This window comes from Phalacrocorax aristotelis, chromosome 7 (genome assembly GCF_949628215.1).
Source record: "Phalacrocorax aristotelis chromosome 7, bGulAri2.1, whole genome shotgun sequence".
Lineage (NCBI taxonomy): Eukaryota > Metazoa > Chordata > Aves > Suliformes > Phalacrocoracidae > Phalacrocorax > Phalacrocorax aristotelis.
This window is the reverse complement of record NC_134282.1, coordinates 45866918-45886966: the sequence shown is the minus strand read 5'-3', so window position 1 is coordinate 45886966 and position 20049 is coordinate 45866918. Positions and strand designations below refer to the sequence as shown.

The window sequence follows — 20049 nt, the reverse complement described above, 5'->3', positions numbered from 1 at the left end:
AGCACCTCAATGTCCTTCTTGTCCCAAGGGGCCCAAAACGGCACACAGTACTTGAGGTGCGGCCTCAGCAGTGCCGAGCCCGGGGGCACGATCACTGCCCTGCTCCTGCTGGCCACTCTATTGCTGATACAAGCCAGGATGCTGTTGGCCCTCTTGGCCCCCTGGGCACACTGCTGGCTCATGTTCAGCCAGCTGTCAACCAACAACACAGGTCCTTTTCCACTGGGCAGCTCTCCAGCCACTCCTCCCCAAGCCTGTAGCGTTGCCTGGCGTTGTTGTGACCCAAGTGCAGGACCCGACACTGAGCCTTGTAGAACCCCATACAATTGGCCTCGGCCCATTGATCCAGGCTGTCAAGATCCCTCTGTAGAGTCTTCCTGCCCTCAAGCAGATCAACCTTCCTGCCCAACTTGGTGTTGCCTGCAAACTTACTGAGGGTGCACTCAATCCCCTCGTCCAGGTCATTGATAAAGAAAGCAAACAGAACCAACCCCAGTTGTACTGAGCCCTGGAGACCGCCGCTAGTGACCATCCGTCAGCTGGATTTAACTCCATTTAGTATGATTATTTTGGCCCAGCCATCCAGCCAGACTTCTACCCAGCGAAGAGTACATCTGTCCAAGCCATAAGCAGCCAGTTTCTCCAGGAGAATGCTGTGCGGAACGGTGTGAAAGGCTTTACTAAAGTCTAGGTAGACAACATCAGCAGCCTTTCCCTCATTTACAAAGCAGGTCACCTGGTCATAGAAGGAGATCAGGTTAGTCAAACAGGACCTGCCTTTCATACACCCATGCTGACTGGGCCTGGTCCCCTGGTTGTCCTATGCATGCTGTGTGATGGCGCTCAAGATGATCTGCTCAATAACCCTCCCTGGCACCAAGGTCAGACTGACAGGCATATAGCTCCCCGGATCCTCCTTCTGGCCCTTCTTGTAGATGGGTATCACATTATCTAACTTCTAGTCAGCCGGGACCTCCCCAGTTAGCCAGGACTGCTGATAAATGCTGGAAAGTGGCTTGGTGAGCACTTCCACCAGCTCCCTCAGTACCCTTGGGTGGATCCCACCTGGCCCCATAGACTTGTGTGTGTCTAGGTGGTGTAGCAGGTTGCTAGCCATTTCCCCCTGGATTATGGGGGCTCCATTCTGCTCCCTTTCTTCCAGGGGAGAATAGCTTCACTTGAGTGCATTGAGTGCCAAAAACAGTGCACATCAGTAAAAGTATCCTAGAGACATAATCACCTTTCCTTTCTATTTGTGGAAGTGGTTATGCTGTGAGTTTTTCTTGGAACTGCTGGATTTATTAATAATGCGGAAAATGGTTTATGAGCAGATTCTGCCTGTAGCTTTATAGGTTGCTGTAGCACATGACTATGGATGAGACACTTCACCTCCCTTAGTCTCAGTGCACATGTCGTACATGTCTCAAAGAAGTCTGCAGTGCTTAATCATTTGTGCAACATTCTTGGAGATCCTGTGACGAAGCCATTAGGTACATGAAAGTGACAGCAAGTTGGTTTTTAATACCCTTGAATTAACTCAGCTGCCCAGTTAAAGCAAAGTTCGACTGTTTCTTCCCTCCTTCCAGGGGGGTGATTCACGCTCCCTCCCAAGCCTTTCAGAAGGCAAAATAACTGCTGCCTGTAATTCTTAGGCAGGGAGAGAAAGCAGCTCGTTAGCTTTGAAACTTCTTTGACCATTTACTCCCAAGCACTGTAGGCTCTGGTTATCTGAGAACATCATATATTCTGCAAGACATTCAGATAACCATTATTTTACTGTGGCATTGCAAAATCAAAATATCTGGCAAATAAAGGTGAATTATTTACACCTGTTCAGTTTGAGAATAATCCTTGTAAGAGGGGAAGGAAATCATGCTTTTTCCAAATAGATCTGATATTGAGTGCATGTGAGTTAATCAGTAGGAGAGCTGTAAATGTTGGGTTATAGTCTGTTGTGTTCCTTCTGCAGCAGTAAGTTGGCTTTGACAGAAATGAAAAATGGCTGAGACAGGAATAACATGCTTCTTCACATCTAGAGTTTCTTTAGTCTTTGCTTTACATTGTTAAAAAGTGAGACTGTTCTGCTGTTCCTCAAAAATAAAACTCATTCCTTCTTTTACCCTGTATTCCTCAGCAAATTCCGTCTCAGTCTGGAAAGGCTCAGTCATCTCCCTTTGGGATTGGAACAAGTCACACCTACCCAGCTGATCCATCGTCATACAGCCCCCTTTCCAGCCCCGCCACCTCTTCTCCAAGTGGGAATGCCTACTCTAGCTTAGCAAACCGAAGTGCAGGGTTTGGTAAGTTTTAAATGACGTAAGACAGAAATGTACATAAAAATGAAACTCTCTGGAGTTAACTTCATAAAAAAATCCTCCAACCTGTTCTTTTGGTGGGTTGTTTAGGAAGCCCGGGTGGTGAAATGGTTTTGCTTTCTCCTGTTGAGCACAGTGGACAGAGACGACCTTTTCCCTCTGTGCTGCATCTCCCCCACATCCAACACACTTCAGAATATTGTGGCATTTTATGGCATGAGGGAACTTTTTGGTGTTTTTTTCAGTAAATGCTGACATGAAAGATTCAGAAGTTGCTTACATCACCAGTACACATCCTCCCAAATTGTGCTCAGCAGGTTCAATTTCTTTTTACTTCTCAGGAGAACGCTTAAATAGCACAAATTTACATCTTTTCATTTTTCAACTTCCCTGACTGCATGGTGGTGTCCTCTTGCCCAGAGATTGCTTGTTGAAGTTTGGCTGGAGACAGAATTTTTTTGTACCCCCACTGCTACTAACCTAATCAGAGTAGGTGTCATGTTTTGAAATGGTTTTCTTTTCCTATTACATGCTAATGTAGTGGCTTTCAGACTGTGGCCCAATGGGTGACCCCATGGTAAGTTTTCTTCATTCTACCAGCAGAATAATATTCAAGAGTAAAAAATATTGTGAATCCATCAGTGATAAACACACATGGAGTCCATGAAAAATTATACTGGCTAATAATACGCAATTCCAAAAAGCATAGGTAGCAGTGTGCTAATATGTGTTCTTTTTCTCTTGTCCCTTGAGAATAAAATCGGCGCAGACCTGTTGCAGATTAGCCTCACTGAGTGCAGACCTGTGCTGCGTTGCCTAGAAAAAGTGTATTGAAATAGAGCTCTTCTCACACGGCTTATTCATGCCTCCATTTCCATTTCCACCAGGCTTTGTACATTTGTTTATGAGACAGTCTTGTATTTCAGGCCTAAGCTGCTTGGCAAGAACCCTTTCACCTAATGAGAAACATTTCCTGACCTACATCAGTTTGGATACTATTAATAACACAGCCTTCACAGAGATTAATGTCTTGAGCCTCTGGCTGGCAGTAACCATTTTGCTGAAAAGAAGCATCATTTGCCTCACTGAGTTAATTTCAATGTATTGTTCTGAGGGAAAAAAAAAAAAAAACCCACACAACAAACTTGCAGCTTTCTTTTAAAGGGTAACTCAGATGAATTTTGTTTTGGCCCATAAAATGGCTGGAGGGTTTCTGAGTCAGCTGAATTATTTGTTGTGGTAAGAGTAAGGGGAGAGCTGTAATTGTCTGCTTCAGATGTGATAGAAATACATCACATCACTACAGCCTGTTTACGTTCCTGTAAAATGTTCACTTTATCTGTTTTGCATGGTTTAACTGGTAGCCAAAAGGATCAAATTAAGCACGTGTTTCTGTATTTTATGAAGCCGTGACTACGAGTAGTGACTGATTTGACATGACCGAGTCTCGTTATTGGAAACCTGCCACAGCTTGTGTGTGGAACTTTGGTATAGGAAATTTGGCACCCTTGGCAGAGGGTCCTGGTAATTGCGGAGAACCAGCTCTACCCAGCTCGGTTCTCTGCAGTGAGGGGGAAACGGGCAAAAATAGTTGGAGTGGTTATGTAGGAAAAAAAAAGAAACAAAAAGAGGAGAAAATGTTTGGAGGAAAAGCATAAGCCTGGTGGCAAGCTTTCTAAAATGCTAATTCTTAGAAGGAAACATTGTAAATAATTGAAGGAAAATTATCCAAAAATTTTATACATTTGTGGCCAACCTGTAGAAATACAGGGTGAAATGACTCCAGCTTAAGTGGGACCTCTGACTGTATTCATGAAAAGTGTATGTGTAACAGGTGATCAAATCAATGTGTGTGGTTTTTTCGGGTAAACTATTCAGAAGAAATTGATCTCCCTGAAGTGATCATCTTAAGTGTATTTACCATAAAACCTTGCTGTTCGTGTTTCTCTCTGTGAAATTTAAATGGCCACCATACGAACAGGATAATAATTTGCTATAAGCTGCATGTTAAATGAATCATTTTGCAGCTGTAATACTGGAGGACAAGATAGTCCAGCAAACAACAGTCTGCATTTAATACAGCAAGGGTGATGTCTGTTGATCTTACTGTTTTTACATCTGCTTACAGAAATCTTACATCTGCTTACGTGCAGTAGGTAACTTACATGAGTAGGTAACTGCACGCACTGCTCTGCAAGAATTAGTCTTCTAAAGAGTAAGGGCATTTAGATTATACAGTGTGGCTTTTAAGTGAAATGGCAAATATTACTTATTAGTGATTAAAAAACAGCGTGGAGATGCTTTAAAATTTTCTTCCAGTCACTGGCTTAGAGTGTCACAGTGCATTTTGCTGTGAGCAATTCACCTGCCGTGTCTGCGCAGCTGCGGCAGTGAGTTTTGCTCTCAGGTTGCCCCTACCCTGCAATCAGGGCTGAAACTCCCTTCAGCTTCCAGCCTGCAGGGGCTGGGTGTCACTCAGGGTCTTTTTCTAAGACTCATCTGCAAACACAGGCATTGATGCCCAAAAGCCGGCAAGTGTTTTGAAGGAGCTGCTCTCTGACTTTTGCCCTTTCTCCCCATGTCCAGCTGAAGGTGGCCAGAGCAGCGGCCAGTTCCAGGGGAGACCTTCCGAAGTCTGGTCCCAGTGGCAGAGCCAACATCACAACCAGCAAAGCGGCGACCAGCATTCGCACCCCCAGCCCAGCCAGACCGAGGTGTTCCAGGTGAGAAGAGTTCAGTGAGCCTAAAGTTCCTCTGACAACTTCTCCCTGTTGAGTCGAAGAACCATGGTCCTTGATGACCAGGGTGCTAGCAGGGCTTTGAGCAATACCTGTTGCTGTGTGCAGCCATAGGTTTGCCCTGCTGGCGTTAGCTACAACTGAGATGGTTTTGTTTTCTGCCAAAGAACAGCATCTTTTCTAATTTAAACTGCTGTTTCCCCTTCTCTTTGCACCCTATAATTAGGGCTTATGTGTTTTGCACAGAAGCCGTGAAATAGTCCCAACTAGAGTGTCTTTCTAATCCTGGTGCTGGCCTCTCAAATCCCAGACAAGTCCAATTAGACGTGAATGTAATTCCCTTTGATAGCTCAAGCACAAGAGAAGTCTGATACTGCATAGAAGATAGCAGGCAATAATTTTTTAAGGTTAAACCCAGTCAGATATCAGATAGCTGGTAAACAATCCTCTTCAACTACCTAATTTTGTAATACTGAGTACAATTTTGGGCCTTCACTACAGCTGGAGTAGGACTTTATAAGTTAACTAATAAGGTCTCTGTCCCCGTAGAACTTTTTAAATTGGATCAAGAAGAGGGTTTGCAACAAAACAATGCAGATAAAGGCAGAAAAGACAGTTCAAGTCCCAAGCAAGGTTTACAAGTGGGGCACCCTGTTATCTTTTAGGAAGTAAACTCTCCTGCAAGACCGGGCTTATGCTCAGTTGCTGGCAGGAATGCTGTGGAATAGGTGTTAGCCTGCAAATATTCCTGTGTGAACAAACCGTTGCTTCACACAGGAATAACATCACTACATCTGGAATAACTACCTGTCTGCATGCTCTTACCCCATGGCCCAGGCAAGATTAGTCTGGCGCATCTCTCTCTGTTAGCAAAGCTTAATGGTTTTGCACATACTTCAACCCAAAAGCATATTCAGAGTAATTCCGATGGAGCCAATGGCAGCATGGTTCCATGGCCCACAGAGGCACAGAGCTCCAAGCAGCCTCTTGCTTGTGTCTCAGACAAGTGCTGTGTCCCAGCAAACGTCTTATGACATTGGTGGGAAGGAGGGCCAAAGGAGAAAGGGAGAACTGGGCTCACCTGCAGAGCTCTTGGAGGTGACTGCATCTGGAGGGAATTGGGATAATAGCTGGATGTGATGAGAAACTTGGATGAGCTCAGTTCAAAGGCCTCCAAGAAACTGCTTGGACTGTTTGTGCCTGAAGCCAGTCTTGGGTTAGCTGGACATAAGGAGGGAGGCAGACTTGAGAGGGGAACTACCCTCCCAGGTCTCTGCCTGAGGAGACCTTGCTGCGGAGGCCCCAGCAGCAGAAATGCCTTCAGAAATGGAAATTTAAGTAGGTGGGGGCAGCTGCAACTTCCCCTTGTCTGCGGAGGAATGTGGGGAAAAAGAGAATCAGTGCAAGTTTTGGTTGGAAAATGAAGGCTGACTCTGGCAGCTGAGGAACTGCCAGTTGTGTTCACAGTCTTTTTCACCACCATCAACAGGGATGCTATAGAGACCTTAGATCTGTCTTTATTTTGGGTTAACTTCTGAGCACACAGCAGCTCTCTGTAGTTATTCCTTCACAGAGGAGATCCTGTCAGCTTTCTTATTTGCTTTTTAGGTTTTGTTTTATTGTAAGGATAATGAGCCATCCCTGGCAAAACTTGGCTTTGCAGTAAGAGCTTATTATTGTAAGGACTGACAGGAAAAGCAAGCGTAAACTCTGGTTTTCTCAGCAAGGGATGTCTTTTCCCTGTGGCTTCGGTCTCCGGCTGAGAGGAAAGGTTGAGTATTTTTTGAAGCCTCCTGCAGGGACCTCACTTGGCTCAAGACACGTGGGAGCAATTACCATGAAATCCCGTTTCTTCTGAGAAGTTCCTGCTATTTCCTCTGCCTTTGCACATGCATGGAGGCTGCTTGGGCATTTTGTTAGCTGGGGTGGATGTCCAGTCTCTAGCGTTCCTCACAGGATCAAAAGCAGTAATACGTTCCTTTACAGAGTGCTGGTGAGGAGATGAGACCCTCCCCAAACCTGTGCTTATACAGTGGAGCTCCTTTCTGTAGGGTGTGGGAGTGTGTGAGACGTTGAGTACTTCCCATATAGTGAAACCAGAGACTTTCCTTCTTTCCATATGTAGCTACCCATTCCAAGGGGAGCTGTTTCAGCCTCGGAGGAGTATTGGGCAGCTCAAATATGCCTTATTCAGAGGAGCAATCCAAAACTTCTGTCCTTCTAATGTCCCACCTCCCATTCAGAAATGCCCCAGCAAAATAAAAGTAGCACATAAACCTTAGCCCAGCCCCCTGCAGAGATCTGGTTTTCACCTTATTTAGCTAACCTTTGGCAGTTTCTGGTTTGACACTGAAAAGATTAACAGGAAACAGTTTGTGCCTGGATAACGTGTTTAGCAAGTGACATTTCACTTTGATGTCTCCTTATCATGCAGGACATGCTGCCAATGCCGGGGGATCCGACACAGGGTACTGGCAATTACAACATTGAAGATTTTGCTGACCTGGGCATGTTTCCACCATTTTCTGAGTAGCTTGCGAAGCAGAAACAGAAGTTCTTCTCCAAGGCCATTCCAGTGTAATTTTGGCTCTGCTTTGTCTGTGTTGCATTTCTGTAGAAGCTACTAAACCAGAAGACGCATTTCTCATGTTTCAGATAGTGGTGTAGGGCTTGCTCTCTCCTCCTTGGGGTGCGTCAGTACCAACAGAGGAGCTCCAGCACTTGTTAGAGTTCATTGACAGCTCCATTATTTGGTTTTTTATTTTATTGTCATCTACCTCAGAGATGAAAAACTTTGCTTGATTTAAAAAAAATCTCTGAGTCTTAAATATTTGAATGTGAATGATACCTAATATTTCCTTTGAATGGTAATTTTTGAATAGATAATGAAGTAACAGAGACTAACAAAGAGGTAAGGTAATGTCTTGTTACAGTGCCTACCGCTCAATTTTGATGCCTTGCTTTAAGCTTAAGTTTCTGGAAGCAGACACAATATTCTGTTTTCTTTGATTCTTGTAGGTTTTAGGTCACTTTAAATGTGAGATTAAGCGACATAATGTAGGCCTCTCTCACCAGAAGATTCAGCTCCGCCTTTTCTAACTTAAACTTGAATGTGTGTAAATTTTGGTACTTTATGTATATCTTGTGCTGTATGAAGTGATTTCCTGTACTGGTTTCTTTTGCCTTTACAAAGGGTCCATTCTGGAGTGTATACTGAAAAGGTTGATTATATATGTGGAGGATTTAGATATTGTGGGAGTCTCCATCACTTCAAATAGGTGTTCCTACTTTTAATCCAGGTGGTTCTCTATTCAGAACAAACATTTACTTACATAAGCTATTAGTCTGTTTTTGCACTGAATTGAGGCCTATATCTCTCTACATTTCTCACTGGCTGCTTTAATTTCTATTGTTCTTGCTTTCCCAAAAATACTGCCTCGTAAAAAATGACTAAACACATCAAGATTGCATTTTCTATATTAGCTGCATTTCCTTTCTGTGAAGTACTTTTTTATACTGTGAAACCTCACATTTTAACAGTGCAAGGTGGTGGCCTGGTACTAGGAAATCATTCAAGCTCATTTGCTGCAAGCAGTGAGATGGTTTTGTAGTGTATAATTTTTTTAAAGTGCGTTGGTAGTAGATATCAATTGGACTACTGTCCACTGCGTACACAGTGATAACTTGAATTTTTGCTTGGATTCCCAAGCAATCACTTCTGTTAAACCCTGTTAACCCTAATCTGTTAAATATGGGATTTTCAGCTTACCAAGTATGTTGAAGACTCTTGACTATTCTGAATGCTATGTGCTTTTCCGCAGAGGTAAGTCAATCACCTTCCTCTTGGGCGAGTCACCTACCATATGCCTTCATCAGAAATGTGGTAGAAAGTTTTTTATTCAATATTTCATATGCATGACAAGTTACGGAGGTTGGGTTGTAAGGTCAGCATTTTTATCCAGATCGTTTCTTCTGGGATGAGAGGAGAAGGAATTGCTCACAAAGGACAAGGAGCCCAGAGTTCCCGCATGCAGATTGTTTGTAACCTCTGAGGTTGAGGTTGGATGGTGGTAGCCAGCCTATGCAGAGGAGGAAGTGGCAGCTTCCCTCAGCCTTCGCGTATTCAGGGACCATCATTGACCTTGAAACAGCAACCCCAGGGCATAGCCCCCGCCTAGAAGATGTCAACACCTGCAGAAATTCTTAGACCTCACAGCACTAAGGTCTGCCTTCTCGTAGCTCCTCTTGAATTCTGGGGTGCTTCCAACAGGAGGCACCGTGCACATCACTGCAGTCCATCTTCCAGGATAATACCTGGAAAAGCAGGCAGGCCCCTGTCCAGCAGCCTGCTGTGGCCACACAGGTTTCATGCTGACAAGCAGTGCAGGCAACTGGGCTGCAGTGAACACATCGCAGGGATGTGGCTTTAACAGTTAACTATATGGTGGTGTTCCCATCTGACGTTGCCCTCCCAGCCTTCTCTGAGAACAGCATCCAGGAAGTTTGCAGTATCCAGGAAGAGTCCTTCCTCTGTTTCACTACATCTGGGACCAAACTCTTATCCTTTGTGCAAGTGAGGCGAGGGACTCTTTTTTAGGAATTTTTTTTATATCTTCCATATACAGTACTGGAGAGGCCTCAGATCTCCTGGTCTGTACTTGCCTCACCAAAATCACACTGAGAACAAACAAAAAATGTCGTAGGAAAATACCTTCTTAGGTGAGCGAGCCATGTGCTTATGCACTGTTATTTTAAATACATGAATGTTTATTGTCTTGGAGCTTTCTCCCTTTCCACTCATGCTGCTCAGACGAAGGACTGCTCATTGAATTAGATAGGCAGGGCTCCGCTGTCCCAGAATGAAATTCAGTGACATCTGTAAAAGGTGCCTAGCTGCTGCGCCAGCCGGGGCGGGGTGGTCAGTGTCCGTACAGCAGGGCGTGCTTTTAGGAGGCGCTAATCACGAGGAGAGAGCAGTAGATGAGCAGTTTGTATCTCTGCACAGAAGACGCTTGACATGATAAACGTCAGTTCTTCCAAAATTTTTTTTTTAATTCTCCATAAAGTGAAGAATGAATTGAAAAACATGCTGTTCCTCTCTTTTATTTTGCCCAATAAACCACTCAAAGCATATTTATAATTTACTTTTGTTCCTGAATTCAATCTAAAAATAAGTTTTTTTAAGTTAGTTACTTCCTTCTAACACCAGCGATGATAACTTCCTCAGTGTGTCATGGTTTTTATACTACTGTAGAAGGCTTCTTGTGTACAGAATTTGGTTGTGCAGTTAGAAGTGCACCGTTAGCAGAATTTCAAGCACATCTCTCTCTTTTGTTGTTGTTTTTTAAATACAGTGCTCTTTTTTTTGAAGCCAATATGCCTGAGGCATCAGAGCATGGACTGCTTCTCGCCTTGAAGACCATTCCTGCCTTTCTGGTTGGGAAAAGGGATGGCTACTCTGTTGGGGGGCAGCCCGGATAGTGCCAGGTTTGGGTTTTCCCTGTGAGCCATTATTGTCCCTCATTTCTGTTCTGCCATCCCAAGCCAGTGCTTTCTTCTTGGCGTCTCCACCCTTCCTTTCCTCCCCTCCCATTCCCGGCCATCCCATCTCTGCAACACTTTCCCATGCCCAAGTGGGAGGCGTCGGGTTGCCTCTCCCAAGCCAGCGAGGAGGGAGCGCTTAATGAGCTTAAACTTTGGCAACTTTGTGCTTCTGACCGAGCTAATGAGCAAGTTCAGCATTTGCTACCGCTGCTGGGCATCCTGCGCTGCCCTTGCCGTGTGCTGCCGTCGTGTCACTGGCTTGCTCCTTTGAAACAGCCTCGTCCCAGGTCTTGTGGCCAAAAAAGCTGCGTAGCGTTGGCTGTGCTGTATCTTTTTGTCATGTGTTTGGTTACTAGAGCAACTTACTTATCTTATAGCTGAAGTTATGAAGTGCATTTGGAATGCTAACGTTTTTATTACGTGCTGTTGGTGTAGCTTTGCTGCCACTTTGGCTGCCGTTTCCAGAATTTCACAGGTGGTGGATTGCTCATTTCTTTTGTGTTTCTTAAGCTGGAAATAAAGCTGTGATTTCTGATCAAACTGTGTTGCAAACACGGTGTTTCTTGAAACTGAATCTTTGGGGTTTTAAACTGATGGAGCAAGAAACTGCAAATAGTAATCATCTGGGGGAGTTATCTGAATGAGTGGGCGTGTAGACTGAGAAGACTTTAGATAAGAAAATATTTACATTCATTTATTCAGGCAAGCTATCCTGTCTAACAAGAGGGGCTCCATCACATTACTTGTTATATGGCGATGCTTTAACCAGATAGTTCCATTTGTAGCTTTGTTGCCTTTTTTTTTCTTTTGAAGTACAGTATGAAACTGTAAATACTTCTTGCAGTACTGACTTTTTAACTCTTAATTACTTTTGGCACAGTGTTAAATAGTGTTGGATTTACCCAATTGCTATGACATATATTTTTATACATAGGTGTACTCTTTTTTCGAGAATAATACAGCCATTTTGTCATTAATGCCTTATCAGTGTCATACTGCTGTTGCTCTTTGTTTGCAAGGTATCGAGTGGACTAATTTCTAGTTCAGATATTTTCACTTTTCCTGGCAGTGCTCGAGTTTGGCTTCAGGTGATTTTTGCCAGAGTACCATTTTTCACAGTTGTTAGCTGCAAGAAGAGAATGTGGGCTTGGCTTTGTTTCTATTAATGGAGCAAAGAAAAGGTGATGGCATCTAATTGTCTTTAAAAGGTCTGTCTTTTCCTACTCTAAACCAGAGTTCATTTCATGGAACTGATGACTGCGGGCACTGATTACTTTGTGTAGATTAATGGTCAAAAAAAAAAAAAAAAGGAAGAAAAAAGAAAAATAAAACAACTCCAAAAATGGGCTTCTGTCATTGTTAGGCACTTGGTTACTTATCTGTTTTAACTCTTCATATTGATGTGAAATTGTGCTGTGGATAAAGTGTATTTTGTACTTCTGAATGTTCTATATTTATGACTAACAAGTACAGAACCAGTTGTGTGTATGTATAACTAATAACTGCCTTTTTAAATTTCATTAAAATAAAAATGTCATGAGCTGTTGTTAATTCCTGTCTTTCTGTAAATAAGATAAGATATGCTATTGGGAATCATCAAGTAGGAAATAAGCCTGAATGATAAGATCCGTGCCAAAAGTCAGAAGATTAGGCATTGATCTTTTGACTTTGAAATCTTCTCCTGTGCTGTGTGGTCGTGGACGGGAAGTTCCCTTTTTATCTGTCTTGTACAAAAGCTGACCAGGGGGAGCAGGAGAGGAGTGGTAGTTTGAGATCTCAACATTTAAAAGAAGTTCCAGAAAAACACTCCTTACCAGCCCTGTTCTGCTGATGACGCCGAGGTGTGTGAATCGGTATCTGTATTGTAGAGGGTTTCATTAGAGCACAATTGATTTAGAATTAATTCCTAGTCTGTTGCAATTTTTATTCTCTCCCTGGGGAGGTAACACAGTGGCTTCTTTGTCCACCTTTTGGTCTCATTGTTCAAAGTTAAAAAATCCTTGTATCCTTCCCACAAACATCCTGGTGACCTTTTCAGACTTTCTTATGTAAAGTGCATTTGCCTTTCACTGTGGTTCTTCATTGTATTTATACTGTATTTCTTTGTCGACTTGAGTTTGTGAGTGAGATTTACCTTGCTAATAAATCCAAAAAGCTGATGACTGGACCAGGGCAGGAGCTGACGATGCTGTGCTCCAGGGCGTGCATTCTTGGTACCAGGGAGGTGGTGTTTTCACAGCTTGTACTCCATTTTGAAGGCTTTGCCCGTGGAGACCAGACATGGGCTCTGCTGGGACCCGACTGGAAACCCGCAGGGAAAGCAGGGCACTGAGATGTGTTCATCAGGTGCAGCCACCGGACCCACCTGCTCTGTCGGGCTCTGCTCGCTAAGTGCTTATCCCAAACACAGAGGTTGGTCAGTGAAAATGTTCCATTTGCGCTGTTTTGCTGTGAAAATAGGGTTTTCAACAAACTGATGTTCTTTTGGCGTTTCCCCAGACACTTGTGAAAATCTTTGATGAATGGATATGCCCCGGACCACGAACCCCATTTGGAAACGCAGCGTACATTCATCGTGGCAGCTGCTTGGTGCTTTTCTGGGGCTTTTCAGTAGACTCTTAGTTGCTTTTGAAAAACGTTATCCAAACAGAAGGGCACACACAGAATGGGTGTTGCACTGATGCAGAGCAGAGTATGGTGTGGTTGGGCTCTTGTAGGATCCCTCCTAGCACTCCTTTTAGATTGATGGTCATTAACCTCTGCTCTCATGCTAGATCGTGTACTTCTGGGCACCAGGGCAACAACTGGGTGTGGAAGTGCTGGGAGCTATTAGTTTTTTGTGTGGAATCTAGGTTTGGCGATACTGGATGTGAAATGGAGCCAAATGTTTGGTGACAAATAGTCACTGGAGCTCGGCGTGGCAAGATACTATGGTAGAAATTCACACAGAAAGGCTGGTGCACAGGAAAAAAATGCAGTCAAGGCTCATGTATCCCTACACTGGCCATCTTTGGCTCTATAATCTGGCACTAATGACTAATAGCAACAGCTTAAGGCTTCATTGCGATCATAGAAATATGTTTTTCTTAATTTTTCCATGTAATTTTTAGCCACATTTCCATCAATATACCATCATAGTTCAGGAAATATTACTCATTTAATTTTCCCAGCTTCTCTCCAAGTTGGACGCAACGAGGACAGATACAGGATGAATTCTTCCATCCTTTTTCACCAAGTTTCAGCATTTTCCTGGTTGGAAATACTTGGCAGCATCTTTGTTCAAACTTCTTGGTCTGTCCCACATAAAATAAAATGGAATCACTTGAACCTTATTAATGGATTTGGGATCAGATCCAGAGGTTGCTAGGGCATCTTTTCATTAGCTCTGGAAAAAATTATCTTCTAATTATAGACTGGCACTAAATACTAATATACAAAATGTGCCATTTGGGACCCAACTGAAAAAAATGTCAACCCAAGGCTCACACACAGAAGATGTGGCAGCGCTTAAGTGCAATTACCAGGGCTTTTGCAGACAAAAATGTAACAGCTGTACACACATTGCTGTAATTACAAATATGCAGGCACAGCTCTGAGGGACAGAAGAAAGCCCCAGCTGCAGCTTGGAAACCTGCCCCAACAGACGCACCCTAAGAGACAAGACAAATCGCCCAACGCTTCAGCGTGCTAATGCCTCTTAGGAATAGCAAGTTCCTCTTCTTAGCTAAGAAGATGAGATTTTAAACACTTGAAATGTTTTTAAGACCAAGAGGACTTGAAGCATAGAAGCACTGCAGTGTTGAACTACTTTGGTGCACCCTGTCATCCAAAACACGTTTTGGGTGGCTCACGGAGCCACCACCCCAGTCACTGCCCATCCCTGGTTGCCGTGGCTAATGACCCTTCCCTGGAGCCCAAATCAGTTCTGTGTGTGGCCCTAACGGGAGGCAGCTTTGGACTGCAAAATAAAATCACAGTATAGTTACTTTCCACTTAACGCTGGAATTAGTGGCCAGATAGACCCATTGTCACTGATGAGCAAAGATTTTGAAGGCCTGAGTTGCTGCTTTCTTTGTCATTTTGAGACCTCCACTTCGTTAAATAAACACACGAGAAAACACTGCCCTGGCCCACAAATACACAACCCACGCAGTCTTCTCTTCAGCGTATGTAGTGGGAGGCAAAGACTGGATCGTAGTAACTTTCCACTGAACAAAGGAATTTGTACTGTGGGATTTATCTCATAGGCAGTCCTCCTCTCCCTTGGTTTCCCTCAATGCATATGATTTCAACTTGTCCTGGGCCAAGTCTGTGTGAAGGCCCAGGACGGCAGATACTAAAACATGACTTGCAGAGGAGACGTAAATGCTGTGGGATTCCTTTCTTTGTGTAAATCACACTCTTTCAAACAAATGTCATGACTTTGTTCCAGGCTCATGTAAATCTCAGCAGAAGACATCAGAAGGCAACACTGTACAATGCCGGTGACTGAAGACTTGATTTTTTTTCAAAGGAACTCTTGATGGGTACATCACATCCTCCCTCTGTTACCTGCTGCCACCTTCTCTGGCCACCAAGAGCGTGCAGAGTACTCTCTGTGAAAATTTAGGGATGCTTGAGGCAATCTGGGATGGTCTGTGGATATGAGGGAAAGATGCAGTCTTCTTGTCCTGGCATGGTCTGCTGTGGGAAGCACGAGTGCACATGGAGCATCCTTTCTTCATAAAAGAGGTACCTATAAAAAGCAGTTCCTGACCCTCCTTGTAGTGTCCCTTCGGCACCAGCTTGCAGACATGGACTCACAGTCCTCCCTGCACCTCCCTGTTGCCCCCAGTTGTCTCCGGTATGTGACTGCTCAACCCCCCAGAGCTCCTGCAGGGCTCTTCAAAACGGAACAAATTATGCTACAGTGAAAGAAAATCTGGGTTTGGACATTGATTTTACACAGCACCCACTAATCACAGCCTCTTCCTTTAATACCAAGCACATGTGTCATCATGGTTGTCCTGTGTAGTCAGAAAAAGTTCTTGCCTGATGATTTATTTAGTGGCATAGAAAGGGGCTGTTGTCTTTGTACCCAGGAAGCTCAGACACTGAATGTTTGCATCTGTCCTGATATGGCATGGAAAAATATCAGAACCTTTAACTGAAAAACATCTTGATTTTATTCAGTGCAACCCTGAAAGTAGATGGTTACAGCTTTATGAAAAATTTGCAGAACTGATACTTTGTTAACTTGAAGTGTTCATATTTTCCCTTGTCTTTTAAAAAATACATTTGGTGGGGCTGAGAAAAAAAGGTATGCGTGGAAATTTGTGAAATTCCTATGAAACGTTTTCATTATTGAGAAACTTATAAAGTGTTGTGCACTTCCTTTAAGTCATATTTATGTCCCCACTGCACAGAGATGTTTACTCTAAAGGGGTTCTGAATTGGAGATTTTCTTGGATTCTTAACATATTTTTTGTGACCTTTACTTTTAAGGTCAGACACCTCAGCAGGAAGTCAATGGAAGTTGTCACTTCAATCATTTTAGTTTTAAAGATTCATCAAACTTATGTAAATTGACCTAAATTTTCAGACCCTGCTGAGGGAATGGGGTTCTGCACTAACCTACCAAGGCTGACCTGGATATATCATCTGGTAATGAAATACTGGAGCCAACCCACTGAAGCAAGTGTCAATTACATAAATAAGGCTACTAAAAGACAAAAGCCCTAATTCATTAATTGGTAATATTTGATATTTCTGTATCACTGTAGATGTGCATGATACTTCATTGCAGCCTGTACACCTGCTCTGAGCTCAGGCAACAGATTTCCTTCGACAGCTTTATAAAACCCCTGTTTTATCCCTCGTGCCACTGTGTCAGTAAAGGGTGGGTGAGTGGATTTTTGTACCGATGTTAATAAGGTGTTAAGGCAATCTTACAAGACTTCAGCACTGAAAAGAGAAATTTATTAGCAGAGGTGGGAATCCCAGATAACAGATTGCTGGTTTTCTCCTGTTTTTGTGCTTGTTTTCCCATCAGGAGTATGTTTCACAGCCATTTAAAACACTGGAGCTGAGCTTCCAGCAACAAGTCTGTTAATAACTCCTACTTTTAGGAGGTTCTAAAATTGGGTTAAAGATACCCTGAAGGCTCAAATTTCTTTGCTGTTAAAGTCTGCCATCCAGAAGAGAACAATCTCTCCCTAAAAAGACAAAAAAAGGGGGGGAAAAAAAAAGGCTTTCTGTTTCTTTCAGTTGTTTTTCATGAAGAGAGCATGCACTAAACGCCTTGGCAGGAATCGAGGAGAAGGTCTGATTCCTGAACCACAGGTCACAGTGGGATTTTGCAGCTGCAACCTGCAGCCAGCAGGTTCAGTCTGGACATTTAGAAAAACTTCACTCCGAGAGCTTGTGCAGCTGGGCACAGGCTGTGGAGGAGGGGTCCCACTGTCTGCGTCCTTCGTTGTCCAGGTGTCGAGCTGGGGAGACCCCTGCTTCCCGAGGAAGTGGAAAAGGTGGGTCCATGGGTCCTATACCTCCAGGGTTCCTGGGATTTGGTGGGGTCAGCTCTAGCCCTCAGCACAACCGTGGAATCAGAGAAGGCACCAAGACCCTTACATGGTCGCTGACCCTGAGTCAGTTAAAAAGTCCAGCTGGCCTCCTCATCAAGTTAGAGCAGCCGCAGGACAGAACATACACGGCTGCAAGACTTTCCTGGCTGTGGCCACCTCCAGCTCTGTCTCCTTCATGGCTTGACACATCCTTTCCCCACATCCAGAAGCCCTGAGAAAGTGCTTTGTACCACACTGCCTGTCAGATGTTATTCCGCATAGCTGTTCCCATACCCATCCTCCTTTGCAGAAATTTGCTTTGCAAAGAGCAGACCAGTTCTCTAAAACGACTCAAGTTGTTGACAAAAGTCCCCTCAAGCTGCTGACAAAACCCCAGAGATGCAGTCTATCAGCACGGCCAGTCCTGAGTTTTGCAAGCAACTTTTCCTTTTTATTGCAGGCCCTGAGAAACTGAGAGAGGGAAGACAGGAACCAAAATGAAGCAACAAAATAGCTATTGCCTGATTTGGAACATTTTTTGCTGGATGTTCTCCAATATTCCATCAAATAAAACCCTTAACAGCGGAGTGAAACGCAAACACGGCAGTTACCAGACGTGACAACAGTGGGAGAAGTAAACAATGAGGATATTTAATGGGTAAGATCACAATTTAGGTACCAGCTAAAATATCTTCCTGTAGGATTATTTCCATCATCATCACCCAGAAGCGACACAGATTGGTGTGCGTGCAGTTTCTAGGTCAAACGTGAAGACTACTCAGTAATCTCGATGCTATGGCAAAAGTATCCTGAATTGAAGGAATCTAAGAAGGAAGGCTGTAATTTCACAGTGTCACAATGTAAGCTCTAGTTCAATATCAATTCAGGTTTTATTTGAGTTTTAACTGTCTGAGCTAGAACTAGAGCCAGTCATTTCATGGTACGTACAATCCCATCACTAGGCAAGCTCCTGTTCACATGTAATATTTGGTGCGTCCATCAGCTTTTTGGAAATTGATGCTTTTTTAACCATTCATGTTCCTGGGCTGAAAGTTAGCACTGCTACTTGTTCACTTTTCACTTCACTAAGGATCTGCAAAGCTGTGGGAGTCTTACCAAGAAGGCTCGTATTCCTTTACTGCTAGGAAAAGTGGCACACAGTTGCAGCGTGGTTACGGATGATCTCAATTTGGAGCAGAAAGACTTGCACAAGACCATGTCAGATGCCTCATTTCTGATTCAGAGGCTGGCTAACCCAAACCCACGAGAGGTGAAGACAGAGAAGAAAGTCAGAGCCGATGCACCCCTGTACAGTCTTTATTTGGGTGGTTTTGACCCTGGGTACCACATCAGGACCTAGACCTCGCCCACCCCAGGATTAGCGCATTGATCCTCAACATCAGCTGTGACAAGGAGGTGTCTTTTTGGGACACTGGCACACGCAGGGGTTAAATGACTCTGTGCACCAAAGCAAATCACTGGTGACCCAAAATTACAACGTGGGAGTTCCTGACTCCTAGGCCCATGCTCATTCCACTAGACCACACTGCCTCCTGAGAAAATAAGTTTTAATGGTATCTACCCAGCTGTGTAAACATGTCAAGAGACAGCCATGTAAAACTGAACTGCTCCCATTATGCAAGTTAAAGTCTATTTTATTTGTAAGCACAAATCCTAAATCCCTCCTCCAAAATTATATTTTTGCAAACAAAAATAGGGAAATGAGGAAAACCAAAATAATTCCATATAACTTTGATGTTTGGGACTAGGGGTGACATGATCAAGTTCATTTCCCCTTGAACAGTGAGCCTCTTCCCCTCTACCAGACTCTACTTTCCAACCTGGCTTCTTGGCTGAGAGCTCGTTTCAGGGGCGGATGGGCTGGTGCTGATATGGCAGATGGGGAAGGCCCCTCTCTTTTCACCTTACGAGGTTTCCTCAGCCATTGAACAACAACCTCTACCCTGCTTGAAAATATGTTGCTGTAAGAATCAAAGTTATCAGTTAATGAGTCCTGAAACTCCTGAATAATATGAGGTCTGAGTGCCCTCAGTGTTCAGTGTTATGGTTTCTTATTTTGCCTTTGTTATGGGAAGACAAAATTTTGGCCAGAGTAGGACACAGTCAACCACCCAACGAGAGATCTTTATTCTTTTATTAAAATCCTCCTTTCCTGCCTGAGCATTGCAGGGTACAGAAGAACCAGTGACGTATTTAACACCAGTGTGACCCATCCTCCCAAATGCAGTTGTAGCAACATCCGATACGATGAATTTTTAATGTTTTTTTGTTATAAAAAAAGAGGACGGGTTGCCATTTACTACCACTCTGAGAGGATCAAAAGTGATGTTTTGGGGTAAGTAAAGTGCCCCAGCACTTGCTTAAGCTGAGTCTTCTCTGACCAAATGTTCCAGGCTTCAATAGGACTCACGTATGTCTTAAAAGAAAAAATGCTGTTGTACTTGCTTCCTAGTTCACCATCAAGGGCCTTCCTCTCAGCTGTGTAGGTGACTCCAGGACTCAAATCACTTTTCTTTGCTCCAGTGTGTGGGCACAGCTGCATCAAAAAATAGTGAAATTTCTCATTTCTGAACAGTTTGGTTCAGGTTCTGGTGTTAACGCAGTTGCTAAGTGACAGCATTTCCCTGATCCCGCGGCTCCGTACTCTGCTCTAAAGCAGTGGAAAGCTTTATCCACAGGAGCGGACTGTGATGGCATGTTTCAGCTCTCAGTTTTGCTCTTAGGCATATATCATGTTGTTTCTGCAGCATTTATGAATAGTACTTTTTCTTATTCTCTCCAGCAGTTACATGCAGAGCCCGGGGAGCTCCGCCTATGCAGGGCTGAAGATCCAGCGCACTGTTCCTGTGCTGCTGACTGCACAGTGACAACGTGAAAGAGAAACATTCA

The 20049-nt window shown here is 43.8% G+C and overlaps 1 protein-coding gene across 8 annotated transcripts in view; it reads left to right on the top strand.

Annotated features, from left to right (window-relative positions):
* ARNT2 (aryl hydrocarbon receptor nuclear translocator 2) overlaps positions 1–12148 on the top strand; it is a 187688-nt gene extending 175540 nt beyond the window's left edge. For all 8 annotated transcript variants that reach the window (XM_075100536.1, XM_075100534.1, XM_075100533.1 and 5 more), the window contains 3 exons: positions 2135–2300; positions 4902–5038; positions 7488–12148. In XM_075100536.1, coding sequence (XP_074956637.1) covers positions 2135–2300; positions 4902–5038; positions 7488–7586 — 402 coding nt within the window. In that variant the 3' untranslated portion in view covers positions 7587–12148. The remainder of the gene's footprint in view (positions 1–2134; positions 2301–4901; positions 5039–7487) is intronic.
* The last annotated feature ends 7901 nt before the right edge of the window (positions 12149–20049 follow it).